General features: G+C 44.2%; 1 protein-coding gene across 1 annotated transcript; it reads right to left on the minus strand.

Annotated features, from left to right (window-relative positions):
- Positions 1–342: 342 nt before the first annotated feature.
- On the minus strand, positions 343–24380 carry LOC114360026 (casein kinase I-like; the record flags this gene model as incomplete). The annotated part of the gene is made up of 16 exons (XM_028314579.1): positions 24303–24380; positions 24030–24259; positions 23143–23250; positions 22932–23099; positions 20483–20607; positions 19272–19413; positions 17402–17474; positions 16306–16435; positions 15224–15363; positions 13125–13322; positions 8852–8932; positions 7136–7264; positions 5284–5364; positions 3987–4077; positions 2134–2226; positions 343–411 (listed from the first exon to the last, which is right to left on the minus strand). Coding segments are annotated over exons 1-16 (1936 nt in total), but the record flags the coding sequence as incomplete, so codon positions are not given.
- Positions 24381–24384: the final 4 nt, after the last annotated feature.

Genomic DNA, 24384 nt, shown 5'->3' on the forward strand with positions numbered 1-24384 from the left:
CAATAGAAACGGGTCATTTAGGTAACAAAGCCGAATAACATTGATGTTTTGAGTAAACCTATCTTTATTTACAAATTGAATTTATGATGCTTATGGCGCGGACTATGCAGTATTCTAATACACTATATGGATAAGTAAATGGTACTTACAAGTATAACAAAAACTATTTTCTCTGACTTATTTAAAAAAATAATCACTTACCCCCTTACTAATAAAACTTACACGCTCGTTGAACAGTGTTTTAAAGTGACGTTTAGTATGGAAATGTCATTTATAACAGTGTTCAACAACTGTGTAACTTTTTACTAGTAAGGGGGTAAGTATTTTTATTAACACACTGACCTCTCTTAAAGTGCGTGTCCGAATGTACACTGTCCACATCGGCTACGATTCTGGGGCTGGCTGCTTCGCCTGGAATAAAGTCACTCAAGTTAGTACTAGGGGAGGTCCTTTGTCCAGTAGTGGACATCTTTTGTCTAGTAGTGGACGTCCACTGTCCAGTAGAGCAGTGTTCCGCAAACGGTATACCGTGGTCATTAGATGATGTGATAAAATAAGATTATCTTATAAACTTATTTTTATAGTAAGTAAGTAAAGACTAATGAAGGTAATTACATAAAAAACATTTTTTTTTACTTTACTTTATTAGCTAAAAACTTTAGAGGACTTCCACTGTCCAGAAGTGGACGTCCTTTATTTAGTAGTAGACGACTTAGTCCAGTAGAGGACATCCACTGTCCAGTAATGGACTTTTGTCTAGTAGTGGACGTCCTTTGTCCATTAGTGGACGTCTACTGTCAAGTAGTGGACATATTTTCTCTATTAGTGGACGTCCTTTGTTCAGTAGTGGACGTCTTTTATCCAGTAGTGGACGTCCTTTGTCCAGTAGAGGACGTCATTTGTCTAGTAGTGGACGTCCTTTGTCCTTTAGTGGACGTCTACTGTCCAGTAGTGGACGTCTTTTGTCCAGTAGTGGACGTCCTTTGTCCAGTAGAGGACGTCCTTTGTCCAGTAGTGGACGTCCTTTGTCCTTTAGTGGACGTCTACTGTCCAGTAGTGGAAGTCATTTGTCCAGTAGTGGACGTCATTTGTCTAGTAGTGGACGTCCTTTGTCCAGTAGTGGACGTCCTTTGTCCAGTAGTGGACGTCATTTGTCTAGTAGTGGACGTCCTTTGTCCAGTAGTGGACGTCATTTGTCTAATAGTGGACGACTTTTGTCCAGTAGTGGACATCTTTTGTCTAGTAGTGGACGTCCTTTGTCCAGTAGTAGACGTCATTTGTCTAGTAGTGGACGTCATTTGTCCAGTAGTGGATGTCCACTGTCCTGTAATGGACGTCCTTTGTCCAGTAGTGGATGTTCTTTGTCCAGCAATGGACGTCCTTTGTCCAGTGGTCGACGTCCACTATCTAGTAGAGGTCGTCCACTGTCCAGTAGTGGACCTTTGTCAAATAGAGGACGACCTTTATCTAGTAGAGGACATCCACTGTCCAGTAGTGGACATCTTTTGTCCAGTAGTGGACATCTTTTGTCTAGTAGTGGACGTCCACTGTCCAGTAGAGGACGTCCACTGTCCAGTAGTGGACGTCATTTGTCCAGTAGTGGACGTCATTTGTCCAGTAGTGGACGTCATTTGTCCAGTAGTGGACGTCATTTGTCCAGTAAAGAACGTCCACTGTCCATTAGTGACCCCCTAGTATGAACAAATTTTTTGCGACCATTCACTGATTTTTCATGCATTTTATAATGTTACAAAGATGTTGTAGGGACTAAATTCTTCAATCCATACAACATTTATGAATTCGCATAATACGTTTTCGGATAAATCTATCTTTAAAACTATCGTCACGACTGTTTTAGTTGAAATGATGATGAAATAGTACGCAGAACTGACGGCCGATGGGGCAGCAAGGTTCTGGAATGGAGGACACGTACCGGAAAACGCAGCGTGGGACGTCCACCCACAAGGTGGACCGATGACCTGATAAAGGTAGCGGGAAGGCGCTGGATGCAGGCCGCTACCAACCGTGCGATGTGGAAGTCATTGGGGGAGGCCTATGTTCAGCAGTGGACGTCCTGTGGCTGAAATGATGATGATGATGATGATGAAATGCTAAAGAACAAAATACAACTACCTGGAGTATGAGGCGAGGCTTGCGCTGCTAACTCTTGCACGCACGTAGGGGGCGCTGTTACCACGCGTAAGCGAGCGAGCGTGGGCCCGCCGCCTGTAGACGAAAAATGATACTTGTTACAACGGAGTAAAGTTCATTTTTGAAACACTACACACACACAGTAACCAAGGATTTTACAAACGAGCCAGCGTCGGCCACGGAAAAATAGCTTATTATAACGGAGTAGGGTTAATTTTTGAAACACAAGAAACCAGGGATTTTACAAGCGAGCTAGCGTGGGCCCGCCGCCTGTAGACGAAAATGATACTTATTACAATGGAGTAGGGTTCATTTTTGAAACACTAGAAACCAAAGGATTTTACAAGCGAGCCAGTGTCGGCCTGCCGCCTATGGACGGAAATGACGCTTATTGCAATGGAGTAGGGTTCATTTTTGAAACACTGGAAACCAAGGATTTTACAAGCGAGCCAGCGTCGGCCACGGAAAAATAGCTTATTATAACGGGGTAGGGTTTGTTTTTGAAACACTAGAAACCAAGGATTTTACAAGCGAGCCAGCGTCGGCCACGGAAAAATAGCTTATTACAACGGAGTAAGGTTCATTTTTGAAACACTAGAAACCAAAAAATTTACAAGCGAGCCAGTGTCGGCCTGCCGCCTATGGACGGAAATGACGCTTATTGCAATAGAGTAGGGTTCATTTATGAAACACAAGAAACCAGTTATTTAACAAGTGAGACAGTGTCGGCCCGCCGACTGCGGATGGAAATGATGCTTGTTGCAATAGAGTAGGGTTTATTTTTTAAAGTTGAAACACAAGAATTTCACAAGCGAGCCAGCGTCGGCCACGGAAAAATAGCTTATTATAACGGGGTAGGGTTTGTTTTTGAAACACAAGAAACGAAAAATTTTACAAGCGAGCTAGCGTGGGCCCGCCGCCTGTAGACGAAAATGATACTTATTACAATGGAGTAGGGTTCATTTTTGAATCATTACAATGGAGTAGGGTTCATTTTTGAAACACTAGAACCCAAAGATTTTACAAGCGAGCCAGCGTCGGCCACGGAAAAATAGCTTATTACAACGGAGTAAGGTTCATTTTTGAAACACTAGAAACCAAAAATTTTACAAGCGAGCTAGTGTCGGCCTGCCGCCTATGGACGGAAATGATGCTTATTGCAATAGAGTAGGGTTCATTTATGAAACACAAGAAACCAGTTATTTAACAAGTGAGACAGTGTCGGCCCGCCAACTGCGGATGGAAATAATGCTTGTTACTGGGTAGACTTTATTTTTGTAATGTCAAAGTCACGTGTATGTTTTTGCAGATACACGAACTATGTGTGGGGGGAGGTCATTGGTAGAAGGTTACAAATAATTTAACTGTGTGAAAAGCTGTCCAAAAGTTCTGTTGGGATACATTGTACTCATCAACGAAACTGTCGTCCAATACTATCTTTGTAAATATTGCTTCAAAAGATTTTAGAGGGTCACCAGGCTGTAAAACCTGGTTACATAAGAGTTTCAGCAACTGATACTGGATAGTTTCATAAAAATAAGAAGTATGAATAACCTCATACTGGTCTCCTAGCCATAGGCGTCCAGCTCTTTTGGAGACACGCCAATGGTCCTAGTATTGGCCTTACACATTTATTTAATTCTTTGGCTGGGTTGTACCATCTTATTTTAACTTTGACAATCGTCAAAAATCTGTCAAAATCCTTACAAAAAGCACCGGTTATCGTCATTAGTTACCGTTAAAGTTACTTGGTGCAACTCAGCCTTAATGTTTTTGACGTTCACAAAAGCCCAATTTTGGCCGAAATGTAATAAAAGATATTTCATTGGACTTACCAGGAGCAGGCGCGCGTGGTTTGCAAGGCGGCACGCTTTGTCTCTCTGGTCTATTTGTTGTCGCACCAGTAACCACAGAGTTGCTTGTTTCCTGCGAACAACACACACATTAAGATACATTAGAAAATATGGAATATCGAAATCGTTCGTTCCAGCCGAAAGACGTCCACTGCTGGACATAGGTCTTCCCTAAGGATTTCCACAAAGACCGGTTCTTCGCCGCTCGCATCTAGGCACCTCCCACGACCTTCACCAGATCGTCGGTCCACCTAGTGGGAGGCCTGTCCACACTACGTCTTCCGGCTCGTGGTCGCCACTCAAGAACTTTGCGCGAATATCGAAATATTGGGGCAGAAAGTTATCGATTGGTGATCATGGATCGCAAGACGGAGTGTAGACAGGCCCCCCACTCGGTGGACCGACGATCTGGTGAAGATTGAAAGACGTCTTTACGTGAGATCGTCGCTATTCAGGGTCATGGGAGAGGTATTTGTATTTGTCCAGCAGTGGACGTCCCTTGGTTGGGAGGGAATACAATGTTAACATCTCACATGTCTCCAACCATGTTGGAGGTACGATAACCTCCCTAGTCCCTTGTGGTTGAGGATTTCGTATGAATGTCGCTTCCACCTCAATGATCCCTTCATCTTTCCTATCAGGTCAGATGGGTAAAAATATCTGTTCTGTGGGTAAAAAACGGCCTCTTTCTTTTCCAAAAATATCTAAACCTGCCCAACCCGTTCTGGCTAGCGTGGGGAGTGTAGGCCTTTGTCAACTCCTTGACCTTTTTTGGCAACTTTGTTCATTTTTTTATGTATGTCTTTGTTGCCTGAGTATGTTGCCAAAATAAAGTTATTTTCTTTCTTTTTTCTTTCCTCTTGCCTCTTTTCTCAAGTAAGAGGGAGGTGCTCCTGCAGTGGAGACTAAGTGTTTAAATTCAACGTAGCTATTGTGTTGTTTCTTTTTTATGATTTAAATTAAATGATTATGTTGCATGTTTTATAAAGACGTACTATTAAGTCTATAAAAAACGCTAGCTTTTAAGTTATCATGTACTAACTAAACATGTATGTATGTCAATTATGCAAATAAAGAAATTCCAAAATCAAAATCAATCAGTGGAGACTAAATGACCTGCCCCCCTAGACAAAACGCACTTTTTGATCTAATCGAAAATCGAATCCGTCAAAACTCCATACAAAAAAGGGGCTTTTCGACCATTTATCGTCTGGGTTGCGATTATAATTTGCACTTTGTCTAGACCCACTGATGATTATAGTCTACTCTATGGTCTCACCTTGGCATGTCTGTCGGGAGAGGGCGCGGGCGTCGTCCTGACCTCCGCTTCCTTTTCTGTAGTCGGCTTGTCTGTGGTTGACTGTAACAAAAAAAAATAATATATTTTTACTTTTTCTGTGGTAATATGGAGTATTTGTATAAAGTGGCCACTGGTGACTGAGTTAGCCACTGGTGGCTAAAGCTGCTACTGGTGGCTATGAGAGCCCAGTGGCTATCACTTACATATCCATTGAGGCGGTGTTCTTTAGGTGCATGACGTGGTGACGCAGGCTGCGGACGCTTGTCCCTGTCTTTGGTGGCTATGAAAAGGCCACTGTCGCTGTCTATAAAGTGGCCACTGGTGGATGAAGTAGCCACTAACGACAGTGGTGGCCACTAGTGGCTGAGGTCGCTACTGGTATGAGGTGGCTCCTAAGGTCATTGGTGGCTATTTAGAAAGCACTAGGGATAGGTGGCTCGGTGGTTAGGTATTACTTACATATCCATTGAGGCGGTGTTCCTTAGGCGCATGACGAGGCGACGCGGGCTGTGGACGCTTGTCTCTGTCTTTGGTGGCTATGAAAAGGCCACTGTCGCTGTCTATAAAGTGGCCACTGGTGGTTGAGGTGACCACTGATGGCTGAGGTCACCACTAGTGGCTGAGGTGGCCACTGGTGGCTGAAGTCACTACTGGTGGCTATAAGGTGGCTTCTAAGACCATTGGTGGCTATAGTGGTTACAACTGTGACTGATACATTTGACACGTGAGGCGGCCTGTCTCGGTCCTCGGTGGCTCGGTGGCCTGGTGGCTTAGTGGCTATGCTATAGCTATCATTGTCACTTACGTATCCATTGAGGCGGTGTTCCTTAGGCGCATGGCGAGGTGACGCGGGTTGTGGACGCTTGTCTTTGTCTTTGGTGGCTGTTTCGGTGGCTATGAAATGACCACAGAGGCCACTGTCACAGTGACCACCTTATAGCCACCAGATACGAACTATAGTGGCCACTGGTGGCTAAAGTCGCTACTACAGGTTGTGAGGTGGCCATTGGTGGCTACATAGAGGGAGCCACTAGTTTGAGCGCACTAGGGCTCGGTGGCCCAGTGGCTATAACTTACATATCAATTGAGGCGGTGTTCCTTAGGCGCGTGGCAAGGCGAGGCGGGCTGTGGACGCTTCTCTATCTTTGGTGGCTATGAAATGGCCACTGTCACTGTCTATAAAGTGGCCACTGGTGGATGAGGTGGCTCCTAAGGTCATTGGTGGCTATTTAGAAAGCACTAGGCTAGGCTCGGTGGTTAGGTATTACTTACATATCCATTGAGGCGGTGTTCCTTAGGCGCATGACGAGGCGACGCGGGCTGTGGACGCTTGTCTCTATCTTTGGTGGCTGTGTCGGTGACTACGAAGTGACCACAGAGGCCACTGTCACAGAGGCCACCTTATAGCCACCAGGTACGGGCTATAAACGTGGCCACTAGTGGCTGAAGTCACTACTAGAGGCTGTGAGGTGGCCATTGTTGGCTATATGGAGGGGGCCACTAGTTTGAAGGCACTAGGGCTCATGGGCCCAGTGGCTATCGCTTACGTATCCATTGAGGCGGTGTTCTTTAGGCGCATGAAGAGGCGACGCAGGCTGCGGACGCTTGTCTCTGTCTTTGGTTATTTTTTAATTTTTTATTTTTTTTTGGTGGCTATGAATAGCCATTGTCGCTGTCTATAAAGTAGCCACTGGTGGCTGAGGTAGCCACTAATGACAGTGGTGGCCACTAGTGGCTGAGGTCGCTACTGGTATGAGGTGGCTCCTAAGGTCATTGGTGGCTATTTAGAAAGCACTAGGGATAGGTGGCTCGGTGGTTAGGTATTACTTACATATCCATTGAGGCGGTGTTCTTTAGGCGCATGACGAGGCGACGCGGGCTGTGGACGTTTGTCCCGATCTTTGGTGGCTGTGTCGGTGGCTACCCCAGTCGTGCCCTCCGTTTCTAGGCGGCGACGAGTCTGTAAGGTATAGGATATACGATTTTAAACTATCGCGTTCCATTTCGACTCAAATAGAAAGACACGGGTCAAAGTCAAAGTTTCTTTATTTGTTTAGACTAATAAATAGTTCTTATAAATCGTCATTTTGCTCTTAAGGAGCCTCTACATGTCTCATAATCTTTTTACCCTACCAGCGCTTCGAGACCAACATTTGGCAAGTGCTGAGAAGAAGCGCCGCAACAAACTCAGTCACCACTGTCTGCCGGTTAATATAAATAAATAGAAATAGCAGTAGTAGGTACATTCGATTCAGGAGCAGATCACTGAATTTACCATGCATTCTTGTATAGTGTATCTTATAATGGGTATACACGACATTTATTAATGGTCTTGATATCATGGTCTTGACGCGACATTTATTAATGAGTTACGTTATGTACTCACGGCTTGACGTTTCGGCTGCGATGCTGCAGCCGTGGTCACAAGCAGACTAATGTAACTCATTAATAAATATCGCGTTAAGACCCGTGTCTTTCTATTTAAGAAATATTGGATGTAATGTAGGTAAAAATCATGTTTTAATAGAGCATTTCACACCACCAAACATTCAAATTGCGTCTATCGTAAAACAAATATGGAATGGAGAAAAGAACTAATGGCCAAATACAATGCGCGTCTTCGTGGATGTAACAATCTATATTACAGATGATTCAAAATTAATTAAATTTTGTTTGTGTTTTTAAAATCGACGAAGATGTGTCCCACCAATGTTTGGTCCCAATCGCGCGGGGTGCGGGCAGTTTGATCCGAGCAATCCGAGCGTCATTATTGTAGTGTGCGTGTGCACTCATGGATGATTTAGCGTGTACCGATAACACTCAAACATTAGCGGAAGAATGGTGGGGCGCGTCTTCGTGGATGAACGGATTTATACATAAGACGCCGTTGTAGCACAGAATAATAATAAGTACTACGTACAGAAGTTTTACTTCGCGAAGGTATTTAAAAAAATGTATGCTCAATGTCATTTTATTTAGCCTGTCTCAAGGGTCAAGCACCATTTCGTTGACAAACGTCAGTGATCGGCACAGCGCCGAAGCTATAGGGCTGACTTCGGTAAAATGATGTGACGTGAGGTGCCAAACTGCTGAAAATGGCGGAGGAAATACATGATTTAGCATGAATTATCATGAATAATATTAACTACTTATTTACCTCTCAGTGTCTTGAGGCAACTTAAAAAAGTACATTCTGTGTTTTTATTATTATTTAGGCAGTTAAATACTGCACAGTATTTAGTACACCAGTTTCTTTATTTTCTTCCATCATACATAAGAATACGCGTGCGTGAGTCAATGCTCGCTCGTATGTGAGGCCTTGTCGAATAGTATCCTGTAGGTGGGCCATCGTGCGTGTTTTGTTTTCGATGTAAATTCGCGGAGATGAACAGGACTGGTTGTAGCTCTTCAAGTGGTCGACTTCTTCTTCTTGTCGTGTCGACAACAACCCTACACGGCGTCAGCCCAAAACTCCGCCACAGGAGAGGCGTTGCTGACTGTGAATGACCCTTATTAATATGTCGTTAAAGTCGGTAATCCAACTCACGTTATCAGGCGCCGTGTCGGTCGGCAGGGCGTGTTCTGGCGTCGGGTGTACCGACGCTCTTGCTCGCGATACGGCGCCCGCCTGTGAAACAAAATTGAACCGTTGATTATTGCAATAAGGGTTCTTATTGCTTGCACACGTGGCAGTATAATTCTAATGAGGGCTATCGTTTTAGCGCTCACCAGTTAGCGCCACTGTAGAGTAAGGTCCTGTCACTTGCTAGTAGCGAAGACAGTGGCACCAACTGGTGAGCGCTAAAGTTGTAGGACTATCGCATTTGCACTCATCAAGATGGCGCCACTGTAGAGTAAGGTCCTGTCAATCGCCGGTGGTGCCCACTGTTAAGTATAAAAACGATAGCCCTCATTGAGAAAAACTTATATTATTAACGAGAAAGTCCGTGGATGGTTGTTGAAAAGATTGTAAATTTGGTTGCCACAAAAAAAAAAACTTGGTACTAATGAGATTGTGGATTTAATACCTATTGTGTTTCTCAATTTGTATAACTTAAGAGAGATAGTTCGAGAAGTCGAATAACACATGCTTCTTGAATAGTTTAATGAAATCCACGCAAGCGAAGTCGTGGACTTATAGCTAATGCTAGCTAACATTCGAAGTTTAGATAACGTGCAATAGTTGACTTCTTTTTAATTTACAATGTTGCCAATATAGGCAAATATGAACTAAAATGTAGGTAACATAATATGACTTTTTACAATGCATTTTTACTTCGTTTTGAATGGTGTACATTAAATTGAAGACAAATATAAAAACGCCTCTCCAAACAATGAAACTATAAACATTTTTTCTACTGAACATAAAGATTACCACCATCTTACTAAACTATACAAACATTCCAAGTATATTTCATTCACATACATTTTCTCACCAATCTTCACTCCGAGATATATCATAAATACGCCTGGAAACACACATACTATTCAAACACCATGTATATTTTCGTAAATTCATGATCTCACAGATAAATATCTCTATCTTCTATGATGCTTTAAGTTTAAAGCATCGAAACCACAGCAAAGAATATATCTCGATTAAAAATAATTATTTCTCGGCACATAAAAACGATTCATTGATCGATAGATTCTAATTGCTACTTGAAACGCGCGAACCTATATGATGAAACACACGTCTTACCCCAATCTATCTGCGCAGCGTGGAGTGTAGGTCAATAATGTAGGTGACCTAGGAGGACCTAGACTCTTCTAAAAACACTCACATCCTTCTCACAATCGTAAGGGTCTGCAGTGCTGTAACCCTGGCGTGGCTCCTGTCTTAAGTACCTAGAAGCTTCCAGAAGCACTCACATCCTTCTTCCAGTCTTAGGTTGCTAGTAATCTGGCTCTAGCAGCGTATATCCTCTGTACATCAGACCTGGAAGGTTCCAGAAGCTCAAATCTTCTGAAAACAATCACGCTTTTCTCCTATTTGCCGTTTTCTTGTAGCCTCGCTCCAGCAGTGCTATGAGCTTGTGTCCGCTTTACAGGTGACCTGCAAGTTCCTAGAAAGAAAATGATGACCTAGAATCTTCTAAAAGCACTTACATCCTTCTCCCAATCATATAAGTCAGCATCCCACACGCCTCGTCACTTACTGCCGCGTCCCAGCAGTGCTATAAGCGTGGCGTGACTTCTGTCTTGTCCACAGGTGACCTAGAAGGACTTAGAAGTTTCCAGAAGCTCTCAGAACACTTACATCCTTCTCCCAATCGTAAGGGTCTGCATCCCTGACGCCTCGTGCCTTACAGCAGCGTCCCAGCAGTATTGTAAGCATGGTGTGGCTTCTGTCTTGTCCACAGGTAATCTAGAAGGACCTAGAAGTTTCTAGAAGCACTCTTCCTTCTTACAGTCTCAGGTTGCTTGTATGCTGGCTCCAGATGGCGTATCTCCTCTGTAGATGTGACCTAGAAGGTTCTAGAAGCCTATATATGACCTGGAATTTTCTAGAAACATTTACACTTTTCTCCCATCGTAAGGGTCAGCAGTACTGTAAACATGGGGTGGCTTCTGTCTTGCGTATAGGTGACCTAATCTTCCAGAAGCATTGACGTCTTTTTCCAAGTCGCAGTTTGCTTGTAACCACTCTCCAGCTGTTAGAGAAGCTCAAATATGACCTGGATTCTTCTAAAAACACTGAACACACTCTAACAGCTCTAAGAACACTTACATCCTTCTCCTAGTCTCAAGTTGCTTATGGTCTTGATCTAGCAGCGCTGTAAGGGTGGCTGGCGTGGTATCTAGTGTACAGCTGACCTGAAAGCTTCTAGAAGCACAAACATGACCTGGAAATTTCCAGAAGCTCTCAGAACACTTACATCCTTCTCCCAATCGTAAGGATCTGCATCCCTGACGCCTCTCCGCTTGCAGCACCGTTCAAGCAGTGCAGTCAGCATGGTGTGACTTCTGTCCAGTATACAGGTGACCTAGAAGGACCTAGAAGTTTCTAGAAGCTCTCAGAACACTTACATCCTTCTCCCAATCGTAAGGGTCTGCATCCCTGACGCCTCGCCGCTTGCAGCATCGTTCTAGCAATGCAGTCAGCATGGCGTAGTCCGGAGTGTCTACAGGTGACCTAGAAGGACTTAGAACTTTCCAGAAGCACTCACATCCTTCTTCCAGTCAACTTGGAAGGTTCCAGAAGCTCAAAAATGACCTAGAATCTTCCAAAAGCACTCATGTCTTTCTCAGTGCAGTGCTATGAGCTTGTGTCCGCTTTACAGGTGACCTGCAAGTTCCTAGAAAGAAAATGATGACCTAGAATCTTCTAAAAGCACTTACATCCTTCTCCCAATCATATAAGTCAGCATCCCACACGCCTCGTGCCTTACAGCCGCGTCCCAGCAGTGCTGTGAGCATGGTGTGGCTTCTGTCTTGTCCACAGGTGACCTAGAAGGACCTAGAAGTTTCTAGAAGCACTCACATCCTTCTTACAGTCTCAGGTTGCTTGTATTCTGGCTCCAGATGGCGTATCTCCTCTATACATGTCACCTGGAAGGTTCTGGAAGCCTAAATAATTCTGATGAATATGACCTGGAATCTTCTAAAAACACTTACATCCTTCTCCCAATCGTAAGGGTCTGCATCCCTCACGCCTCGTCGCTTGCAGCACCGTTCAAGCAGTGCAGTCAGCATGGCGTAGTCCGGAGTGTCTACAGGTGACCTAGAAGGACCTAGAACTTTCCAGAAGCACTCACATCCTTCTTCCAGTCAACTTGGAAGGTTCCAGAAGCTCAAAAACGACCTAGAATCTTCCAAAAGCACTTATGTCTTTCTCAGTGCAGTGCTATGAGCTTGTTTCCGCTATACAGGTGACCTGCAAGTTTCTAGAAACTTCCAGAAGCTCTCAAAACACTTACATCCTTCTCCCAATCATATAAGTCAGCATCCCACACGCCTCGTGCCTTACAGCCGCGTCCCAGCAGTGCTATAAGCGTGGCGTGACTTCTGTCTTGTCCACAGGTGACCTAGAAGGACCTAGAAGTTTCCAGAAGCTCTTAAAACACTTACATCCTTCTCCCAATCGTAAGGATCTGCATCTCTCACGCCTCTCCGCTTGCAGCACCGTTCAAGCAGTGCGGTCAGCATGGTGTGGCTTCTGTCTTGTCCACAGGTAATCTAGAAGGACCTAGAAGTTTCTAGAAGCTCTCAGAACACTTGCATCCTTCTCCCAATCGTAAGGGTCTGCATCCCTGACGCCTCGCCGCTTGCAGCACCGTTCAAGCAGTGCGGTCAGCATGGTGTGGCTTCTGTCTTGTCCACAGGTAATCTAGAAGGACCTAGAAGTTTCTAGAAGCTCTCAGAACACTTGCATCCTTCTCCCAATCGTAAGGGTCTGCATCCCTGACGCCTCTCCGCTTGCAGCCGCGTCCCAGCAGTGCTGTGAGCATTGTGTGGCTTCTGTCTTGTCCACAAGTGATCCAGAAGGACCTAGAAGTTTCTAGAAACTCTCAGAAGCTTCCAGAAGCTCTCAGAACACTTACATCCTTCTCCCAATCGTAAGGGTCTGCATCTCTGACGCCTCTCCGCTTGCAGCACCTTTCAAGCAGTGCAGTCAGCATGGTGTGACTTCTGTCCAGTGTACAGGTGACCTAGAAGGACCTAGAAGTTTCCAGAAGCACTTACATCCTTCTTACAGTCTCAGGTTGCTTGTATTTTGGCTCCAGATGGCGTATCTCCTCTGTACATGTCACCTGGAAGGTTCTAGAAGCCTAAATAATTCTGATAAATATGACCTGGAATCTTCTGAAAACACTTACATCCTTCTCCCAATCGTAAGGATCTGCATCCCTCACGCCTCGTCGCTTGCAGCACCGTTCAAGCAGTGCAGTCAGCATGGCATAGTCCGGAGTGTCGGCATATTCCAGCTGTTGGACGTGTTCCAAGAACTGGCGCAGCTCTGAAGGCAGGTGTTTGAGGAGCAACCGGTGGTCGTATTTCTCTTTCATGAGGCCGACCTGTGAGAGAAATTATGGAGAATGTAACTTAACTGAAAGGTAACTTTCTGTAAGATACATATTATAAACGCTGAAAACTTTTTTACCCAGGTGAAACTCTTATAATCCTTAACCATAGTGAAACTAACCATAGTGGCTATCTTAGCTCCAACTGCCGAAACACAACAATGTTCTTAACATTGTTGATATGGCGACAGACATGGGTAAGATTTAAGGCTGGGTAAACGTCAAAAATCTGTCAAAACTCACCGGTTATTGTTAAAGTCACGGTCAAAATTAGGTGGTGCAACTCAGCCTAAGTCATAGATAATTACCACGCGTCAATAGCATCGATACCCACTGGTCTAGACAAAGTGCAAATTATAATCGCAAACCAGTCGAAAAGTGGTCGAAAAGCCCCTTTTTTGTATGGAGTTTTGACGGATTCGATTTTCGATTCGTGCGTTCAACAAGTGCGTTTTGTCTAGGGGGGCAGTAATAATGGCAACATTATCGATACTGTTGGATGTGAAAATTTCGACAATATTGTCATTACTATTGGACGTAAAAATAACGATGTTTTATGGGTCATTCCATAAAAATCTGTATATTTTCGACGTCATTTTGTCCGTAACTTTTTTAAGATGCTTTTGAATACTTTATTAGTGTAAATTATTGTTTATTAATTAATTATGTTATGTCTAAAAGGGCCAGTCACTTTATGCTTTATTTTAGGAGAAATTATAATTTTCAATTTTTTCATACTACATTACTCCTATATGACTTCTAATAAAGTATAAAACTTTTAACCTTAACATTTATAGATAAGTTAATACACATAATGTAGTTGTTTTGTTATTATCACTATATAAAAAACATCATTCCCTAACTAGTAATTTAGTCCCAAGTGCCGTTTAAAGCTAGGGCCTGACGCTCTAGGGACTGACGATTTGGAGTAAAACTTAACACAAATGCAGATTAACTTTATATTATAAGATGCTTAATACGATGTGCCGAAAATAGCCAAAAAACCACACGTAAATACTATTAAATTATATACAATTTCCTATTATAATCAATAAAGCTACTCAACTAGGGACTGACGAAGTGACTGGATTAACACATGTTTCGGTAACAACTGGCACGTTTGCACTAATTCAAAAAACGGCTACCGCAAAGCCAGTATGGTCTGAGGATAACTTCGTATCGTACTTTAAACTCAACTAAATGTCATTCACTCTAAATACATATTAAAGCGCAAAATTATAAAATCAGTGCGTGGCGAGGGAATGACGCTAAAAACTGTAGACTCTTTTTCAACTAAAGAAAATCAAATTATTGTTTATTGAAACCGCAAAATATTAATAGAATTTGGTGTAATATACATTTAAATAGATTATTCGTTAATTAAAACAAAGGATAAAGTTGATGTTTTTATAAATGTGGGTCCCAAAACACAAACTTTTGGAGTACGGACATGCCTAGGGAATGACGTTTTGGGTCATTCAAAAGGAATTTAAGATGTTTTAAAAATAGTTTCAAAAAATATAAATGGGTGATGAATAAAGCACATTGCGAGCTGTTATTTAACAATTTTGGAATAAAATATTAACAAATATTTCATGTGAAATGTGGCGCGGACTAAGAGTTGACATATTTTTGTGGAATGACCCTTATATTATTTTGTTCGAGGTCAAATACCGATAGTTTCACTTTTCGCATCACTTACACCTGTATTCCCAAACGATGCTTGCTTAAGTGAAGCAGCAAATCGAACGCACACTCACACAACACACTCTGTGACTGGTTCGTGTGTTACCCTGTGCGTCCACGCGCACTGTGAGACCTCATAGTGATGTTTGTGAATACGGGCGTTAGTGTCAATTTATCTATCAATTACGTCATCATTGTCTATGCCTCACCTGTTCCTTGTCCTTGATTTTTCTCCACGGCAGCTGTCCGTTAACAAATTCCACCAGCATGTAGAATAATGACCACAAGTCGTCGTGGCGGCCCATCTCTTTGTTCTTGTGGGCGTTTATGGACGCGTAGCGGACCGTGCCTGCGGACAACACATGTTTTATACAGGGTTTTAATTATTTTATTTTTCATACAAATCGGATTTTATAAAATTAATTTTGTATGAAAATTAAAAAAATTAAAATGATGATATCAAATTTCTGATTTCACCATACCATTTATATGACCATGTTAACATGGGCTAGTGTCGGTTCATATACCCATTTACCTAACACCCTGTATAGGGTGAATTATAAAAAAGCATTTTTAATGCATAACAGCAGGTATTTGATTGCAAACACGCCTGATATTAAGTCAGATGCATTCTAGTATGGTAAATACCCGCCCTGTAAGTGCCTATTCACTATCGTCTTAAAGAGATCCAGGATTATAGTGTTCAGGAAGCAAAGCAGCAGACAACGAATTCCAGTCCCTAGCTGTCTTATTAATGTGATATACAGGGTGATGTGTAAAGGAGTTTATTACAGGTCACTTGCAACTTTATGTAAATACTTACGAAAAATTGAAGCATTTATTAGACATTTTTTCGGGTGGGAGCTATCGGTTTATCGATAATCATTTTTCTGCCACACTATCAGATTCATTCGGACACCATGGGGTCGCCACCGGTCTCGTCATCGTGGTGTCAAATAGCTACGTTTTCTGTTACCGGCCACAAAGTGGTACAAGCTGCCTAAGACCGTTAGGTCAGCGCACCTCCCCGCTAAATTTTGTCAGTGTGTGCGTGCGCGCCGCATACGTATTGGCGCGCTCACATACAAACCGCGCTCGGGCGTTTCTATGAAGATGACCTACTCATTTATATTTACTCTGGTTAGGTGATAGCGTAATTAGACAACCCCATCTCACCCCTAAACAGTTTTTGAAGTCAGCTTTATTTCATTTTGAACTGCGTGGTAATATGATTATAATTCAAGTTTTGTAACAAGACCGTTGTGTGAGCGCGTTAAGACAGTCCGCTCACCTCTAAACCCGGCGGCGGCGCGCGGCGGCCGCACCTGCCCGTTGCTGGTGGTGTACTGACGCGCGAGCCCGAAGTCTAACATGTACACTTTGCGGCAGTTGCTCGGGTGACGGCCTATGCTGAAGTTGCTCTGAGGAAACACAATTATGTTGTCATGACAAATACAACCCTGAAACCATGATAGCTTCTAACATTCCAGAGCTGTAACTGTCATGATAACGGATTGTTGGATGTCAACTGCTACAATGAGGGCTATCGTTTTTATGTAAAACGATAGCCCGTTTTTATACTTAACAGTTGGCACCCCTGGCGATTGACAGGACCTTACTCTACAGTGGCGCCATCTTGATGAGTGCAAATGCGATAGTCCTCCTACCACTTTCGCGCTCACCAGCCGCCCCACTGTTTTCGCTACTAGCAAGTGACAGGACCTTACTCTACAGTGGCGCCAACTAGTGAGCGCTAAAACGATAGCCCTCATTATAGGTCTAACTCTAAACTCAGTCAGTGTCTGAGGTGTGAGAGCGGCACGGGAGCGTGTGGTTTTGTAACGTCAAACGTCAACGAGATTTCAGTCAGATTTTCTTAAGATCTGTATGCTTCCCATACCACAGGCACTGATTGAGTAAGTGCTGCTGAAGCCTGGTCCGTGAGCACGTAGAATGTTGTCCAATGACCCCAAGCTCGCTCGCGCGTAATTATGTTGCTGTCGCGCTCGCACACTCACTGCGGGCGCCCGTCGCACAGTCGCGACAGCAATATAATTGTGTAATTGAAATAAATAAATAAATAAATAAATAAATAAATAATTACGCGCGAGCGATAAGGATGGGTAGCTTGGGGTCATTGAACAAAATTCTACGTGCTCACGGACCAGGCTTTAGATGTATAATTTTGTTATTAATTCGCGGAAATAATTAAAACAAACTATGAAAAGACCGGTAGCCACTAGCTATTGACGAAATATTATTTGTGGTGACAGCAAGTGATAGCACGGTGATTTAACAATACATAACTCGTGAAACCTGGTACTGAGACAGGATTTTAAGTATATTTTTATTACAAAAAATCGTATGAAAATTCTACTTATACTTACAGGTTTAATGTCTCTATGAAGGAATCCTACTGAGTGGATAGAGTCTATCGCTTTGAGTATCTGTAGACCCAATCTGTAACAAAACATAATATTATGTAAACAAAGTAAGGAAATGACAAAAATGTAAAAGTCTACGTCAAATAGGAACGCCCACTTCTCCCGTGATGTCATAAGAGGCGACTAAGGGATAAATATGCTCAGGCCTCCCCAACCCGTCTGGCCAGCGTGGGGAATGTAGGACAAATGCTCTTGCCTCTGGTCAATTAGAGAGGGTCGTGCTGCATGCATGATAATGATGACGCAGCGTGGGACACCCACCAAAAAGGTAGACCTGACTGACCTCGTAAAGGTTGCGAGAAGATGCTGAATGCAGGCCGCTGCCAACCGGCTACTCTGGAAATCATTGGTGGAGGCTCTGTTCTGTGGCTAAAATAATGATATTTACTTGAGCGTGGTAGACAGTGAGAAGGCGCCTCTTGGCTGCTCCGTTATCTTTTGGCCTTGGAGCCTCATCACCACTAGCTGATGATGATGATGATGATTACCTGAGCGTGGTGGACAGTGAGAAGGCGCCTCTTACTTGACCTCTAGCTCCGCTATTTGGCCTTAGAGCCTCATCACCATGAGCTGATGATGATGATGATTACCTAAGCGTGGTGGACAGTGAGAAGACGCCTCTTGGCTGCTAAAGCCCGGTCCGTGAGCACGTAGAATTTTGTCCAATGATCCCTAGCTACCCATCCTTATCGCTCGCGCGTAATTTTATTGCTGTCGCGACTGTGCGACGGGCGCCCGCAGTGAGTGTGCGAGCGCGACAGCAACATACTTACGCGCGAGCGATAAGGATAGGTAGCTAGGGGTCATTGGACCACACTATAGCTCCGTTATCTTCTGGCTTTGAAGCCTCATCACCACTAGCTGATGATGATGATTACCTGAGCGTGGTTGACAGTGAGAAGGCGCCTCTTGACCGCTAGCTCCGCTATCTTCTGGCCTAGAAGCCTCATCACCACTAGCTGATGATGATGATGATGATTACTTGGGCGTGGTAGACAGTGAAAAGGCGCCTCTTGACCTCTAGCTCCGCTATTTGGCCTTAGAGCCTCATCACCATGAGCTGATGATGATACTGATGATGATGATGATTACCTGAGCGTGGTAGACAGTGAGAAGGCGCCTCTTGACCTCTAGCTCCGCTATTTGGCCTTGGAGCTTCATCACCACGAGCTGATGATGATGATGATGATTACTTGGGCGTGGTAGACAGTGAGAAGGCGCCTCTTGGCTGCTAAAGCCCGGTCCGTGAGCACGTAGAATTTTGTCCAATGACCCCTAGCTACCCATCCTTATCGCTCGCGCGTATTTATATTGCTGTCGCGACTGTGCGACGGGCGGCCGCAGTGAGTGTGCGAGCGCAATAGCAACATAATTACGCGCGAGCGATAAGGATGGGTAGCTAGGGGTCATTGGAAAAAAATCTACGTGCTCACGGACCAGACTATAGCTCCGTTATCTTCTGGCTTTGAAGCCTCATCACCACGAGCTGATGATGATGATGATGATTACTTGGGCGTGGTAGACAGTGAGAAGGCGCCTCTTGAACTCTAGCTCCGCTATTTGGCCTTGGAGTCTCATCACCCTTAGCTGATGATGATGATGATGATGATTACCTAAGAGTGGTAGACAGTGAAAAGGCGCCTCTTGACCTCTAGCTCCTGTATCTTCTGGCATTGGAGTCTTATCACCCCTAGCTGATGATGAGTATGGTTGACAAAGAGAAGGCGCCTCTTGACCTCTAGCTCCGTTATCTTCTGGCCTTGAAGCCTCATCACCACTAGCTGATGATGATGATGATGATGATGATGATTACCTAAGCGTGGTGGACAGTGAGAAGGCGCCTCTCGGCTGGGCGCGGCGCAGTTCCGCCAAGTTGCGGCCTTGGAGTTGCATGACCACGTAGTTGAAGCGAGCGTTGCGACCGCAGCCGATGAAGCGGCAGACGTGCTCTTTGCCTGTAAGAATAAAGAAGATCCCATCAAAAACAATACTTGTCAAAAAAACCAAGTCTCGCAACTCAGTTGTTCTACGGTAAAAAGTTGTGAGATCCATGTAATACCAAGTCCAGGCCAGGAAATCTTTAACGTTTTACATAAATTATTGACTTGGCCATCGCACTAAATAATTTAATTTACACGTTTTTACATGATTTCAAGATTACATTTTATTTGTTTGGTTTATTCAACAAATATCTAAGGGAGATCGCTACGTTAAGGTCGCCTGTCCCTTGACGCAAAGCCAAGTTTCTGTCCATTGCTAGAGTAAGACAGTTTGGCGAAGCAATATTATGTATTGCGAAACAGAATTATTGCGAACTTTGTTAACTGAGTGAGGGAATAATGAGCGCTGGCGCACCAAGCCTATTTCTCCTCTCCTGTCTACCTCCAGCCTATTTCTCCCAGGTGCACATTTCATCTTCAGGCCATCGCTAGAACCTAAGTCTTCCTCCTTGTGCTGGTATGAATAGCAGTGAGCTGCAAGGTTACTCTTATGTCTACCTTAAAACGTCTTCAACACCAAAATCTCCCTCTTCAGCCTACCGCTTCCATGTCTCGGCTGTCTGGTTCCACCTGTATTCCACTATTCCAAAGTCCAGCGACCTTCAGCTAACTCCTGCCTAGTCCAGCACCCATTTATGTCTCTCTTACTCTCTCTCGCACTCTTCTCCTCTCACCTTGCAGCTACTTGAGTATACTGATCTAAACCTTCATCTTACCGTTCTCAAGTCCAGTCTCTCGCGTTCCTCGTGCCATATGATGACCAGAGCCTCCACCATCCAGCATCTTGAGCACCTACTTAGGCTGGCTGCTGGACCGGACTAGGGAACCCTGATCTGAACCGTCTCTTAAGTCCTGCCCTCGCGTATCTCTCTCTAGAATCCTCATCCTCTTACCTTGCAGCTTCTTAAGTCCAACCCTCACGTAGTCTCTCTTCTTTCATAATGACTTGAGCATCTCTCAAACCTTATTTTCTCTCTCTCTCTCTCCTCTTAATATAGTCTCTCTCTCTCTCTCTCTTTCTCACCTTGCAGCTTCTTGAGTACAGCCACCTCCATCTTGAGCACCTGCTTGGGCTGGCGCGCCGATTCCACCTTGAGCGCCACTTGCTCCTGGGTCACCAGCTCCAGACCCTCGTATATCTCCTCTCCTCTAACTTAGCAGCTCCTAGAGTATACAGATGGGGGGGGAAGCCGGGNACTATGTTTCTTCTTAAGTATAAAGTATTTTATGTTGCCAAATGACTTTTAGATTATGAGATGTGACCTGTTTTCTTGCAGTAATTTTCTCGAATTTTGACTGTCTTAGACATGATAAAAATGCATTTTAATGAATTAAACATCAAAATTTTCTCAATACACTTTCTTCTTCAGGGTATGCTTATTCTAATGAACACATTCTATCTTCTTACTTAGAAATAAATTTCTTGTAATATTAGTTCAAAGTTGTGCCTTCGCGAGTTACCTGGAAATCGGGCTTTCGAAATTCACTGTTTTCGTAGGCAAAAATCCAATTTGAACGAGATTTTGTCAATAGACATTCCGTAAAAACGTATGATAATTACGATGATATAAGTCAAAAGAAGCTATAACAATAAATTATATGACTAAAATCATTTCGAAATCTGCCAAATTCTCGATTTCTGCATGAAAAATGTGACAACGCTCTTAACCCCATTTTAGCTTGGCATTTCGCATTATTAGATGCGTTGGTTACTCCGAGAAACGTCCGAAGTTTTGAATGTTGCCATCCCTCTCATTCATAGCGATATGCCAGCATGAGTGACGGTGACAGATAGACTCGAAACTGTGAACAGTCGGAGTTGCCCTCCTGATCCTAACTCTCTTCTCCATCACTGCGATTCCTGTCATTATCATCATCATAATTTCAGCCACAGGACGTCCACTGCTGAACATAGGCCTCCCCCAATGGTCAGTTGGTAGCGGCCTGCATCCAGCGCCTTCCTGCTACCTTTATGAGGTCGTCGCATCGGCCTAAGGCCTATAGTGAGAGGTCACAATTTCTGTATTTCGGGACAAATCCCACCGATACGTTTACCTACTTGGGATAATCCGAGCTATTAATGCAATTTTCTAACGAGATCGAATCAGAAATGAGGAGATTCGTAGGAGAACCCAAGTAACAGATATAGCCCGCGGAAATGCCAAACCAGGTTCAAAAACAATAATGGGTTTTCAATTTCAACCGTATCTTCACAGCATAAAGTTCAAATCGATGTAAGTTCTATGGCCACCAGTGCCTGGTTAATGGGCAGGGCACATAGCTCGTAGAGCTGATGGCCGTTGGGGCGGTAAAGTTCTCTAGTGGCTAACACGGGCCACCCGCAGGCCTTGCATTCAGTGGACTAACGATCTGGTAAAGGTCGCGGGAAACACCTGGATGTGGACAGCGCAGGACCAGTCGCTGCGGAAATTTATGGAGGAGGCTTTGTCCAGCAGTGGACAACATTGGTTGAAAGTGTTGAAACAAACAAGCGACACCATTGCAAATCCGGTATATCGGGACTAATCCCACCACCAGAACTTCTATAAACTACTAATATCAAAATCAAAATATTCACTATTCAGGCCTTGTCCTTTCCAGGTAGGGTTGCCAGGTCCAAAATCACAAAAGCCGGACTTTGTGCTTGATTTGGCCGGACATGTGACGGGGGGGGGTGTAATTAGTGTCAGCTCATGAGTGAGTACTATCATCATCGGTTGCTAACCAACATCCTGATGCGTGCGCTTCATATGATTCTATGGCTCGACTTTCGCCTGGCGCGGCAACCAAATAAAAAGCCTAACAAAAGCCGGACAGGCCGGACAAGGCAATATTTGGCCGGACAAGTCCCTAAAAAGCCAAACATGTCCGGCTAAAGCCGGACGCCTGGCAACCCTATTTCCAGGGCACTTCTACACGTATCAAAACCTTCACTTCGGGGACTACGTATGGGCTGGTGCCGAGAAGTGGCGAAAGAAACTCAAGCCCGTATTCACAAACGATGCTTGCTTAAGTGAAGCAGCAAATCGAACGCACAGTGTTCAATAGAGCTCTGTGATTGGTTCGTGTGTCACCCTGTGCGTCCACGCACACTGTGAGACCTCATAGTAATGTTTGTGATTTCGGGCGTAAGCCGCGTAAGTCACCTTTATGATGATCAGTATTTAATTTTGCTAAACAGATATATACAATGTTTGTGCAATAAAACAACTTGCAAAATCACTTAAAACTCCCAAAACAACTAATAACAAAGATATAAACAATAAACAACTAGCTATCTCTCTAAAATTTCCAAGACCTATCAAATGTGGGTCAACGCATTCAATTAACAGCAATTAATCATGTCTAATTACGCTATTATCTAATTATTATCGAGCAGTTATTTATATAGCAATTNTAGTCTCAAGTTGCTTATGGTCTTGATCTAGCAGCGCTGTAAGGGTGGCTGGCGTGGTATCTAGTGTACAGCTGACCTGAAAGCTTCTAGAAGCACAAACATGACCTGGAAATTTCCAGAAGCTCTCAGAACACTTACATCCTTCTCCCAATCGTAAGGGTCTGCATCCCTGACGCCTCTCCGCTTGCAGCACCGTTCAAGCAGTGCAGTCAGCATGGCGTAGTCCGGAGTGTCTACAGGTGACCTAGAAGTTTCTAGAAGCTTCCAGAAGCTCTGAAAACACTTACATCTTTCTCCCAATCGTAAGGGTCTGCATCCCACACGCCTCGTGCCTTACAGCCGCGTCCCAGCAGTGCTGTGAGCATGGTGTGGCTTCTGTCTTGTCCACAGGTGACCTAGAAGGACCTAGAAGTTTCTAGAAGCTCTCAGAACACTTTCATCCTTCTCCCAATCGTAAGGATCTGCATCTCTCACGCCTCTCCGCTTGCAGCACCGTTCAAGCAGTGCAGTCAGAATGGCGTAGTCCATCATTTTTCCAGTCAACTTTGAAGGTTCCAGAAGCTCAAAAATGACCTAGAATCTTCCAAAAGCACTCATGTCTTTCTTAGTGCAGTGCTATGAGCTTGTTTCCGCTATACAGGTGACCTAGAAGGACCTAGAAGTTTCTAGAAGCTCTCAGAACACTTACATCCTTCTCCCAATCATATAAGTCAGCATCCCACACGCCTCGTCACTTACTGCCGCGTCCCAGCAGTGCTGTGAGCATGGTGTGACTTCTGTCTTGTATACAGGTGATCCAGAAGGACCTAGAAGTTTCTAGAAACTCTCAGAAGCTTCCAGAAGCTCTGAAAACACTTACATCCTTCTCCCAATCGTAAGGGTCTGCATCTCTCACGCCTCTCCGCTTGCAGCACCGTTCCAGCAGTGCGGTCAGCATGGCGTCCGGAGTGTCTATAAATTACCTACATGCTTTAGAAGCAGAGTATCGGCGTGTCTCCACTCTATGGGTGACCTGGAATCTTCCAGAAGCATTGACGTCTTTCTCCTAGTCGCAGTTTGCTTGTAACCTCACTCCAGCTGTGACAGAAGCTCAAAGACGACCTAGAATCTTCTAAAACACTTACATCCTTCTCCCAATGGCATAGTTCTAGAATCTAGACTATCTATAAGTGACCTCATTTCTTCTAGAAGCAGAGTATCGGCTTGTCTCCATTCTACAGGTGACCTGGAAGGTTCCAGAAGCTCAAAGACGACCTGGAATCTTCTAAAAACACTTACATCCTTCTCCCAATCGTAAGGATCTGCATCCCTGACGCCTCGCCGCTTGCAGCACCGTTCAAGCAGTGCGGTCAGCATAGCGCAGTCCGGAGTGTCTACAGGTGACCTAGAAGGACCTAGAAGTTTCTAGAAGCTCTCAGAAGCTTCCAGAAGCTCTCAGAACACTTACATCCTTCTCCCAATCATATAAGTCAGCATCCCACACGCCTCGTGCCTTACAGCCGCGTCCCAGCAGTGCTGTGAGCATGGTG

This window comes from Ostrinia furnacalis, unplaced genomic scaffold (genome assembly GCF_004193835.3).
Source record: "Ostrinia furnacalis isolate ACB-3 unplaced genomic scaffold, ASM419383v2 OfSCF4792, whole genome shotgun sequence".
NCBI lineage: Eukaryota > Metazoa > Arthropoda > Insecta > Lepidoptera > Crambidae > Ostrinia > Ostrinia furnacalis.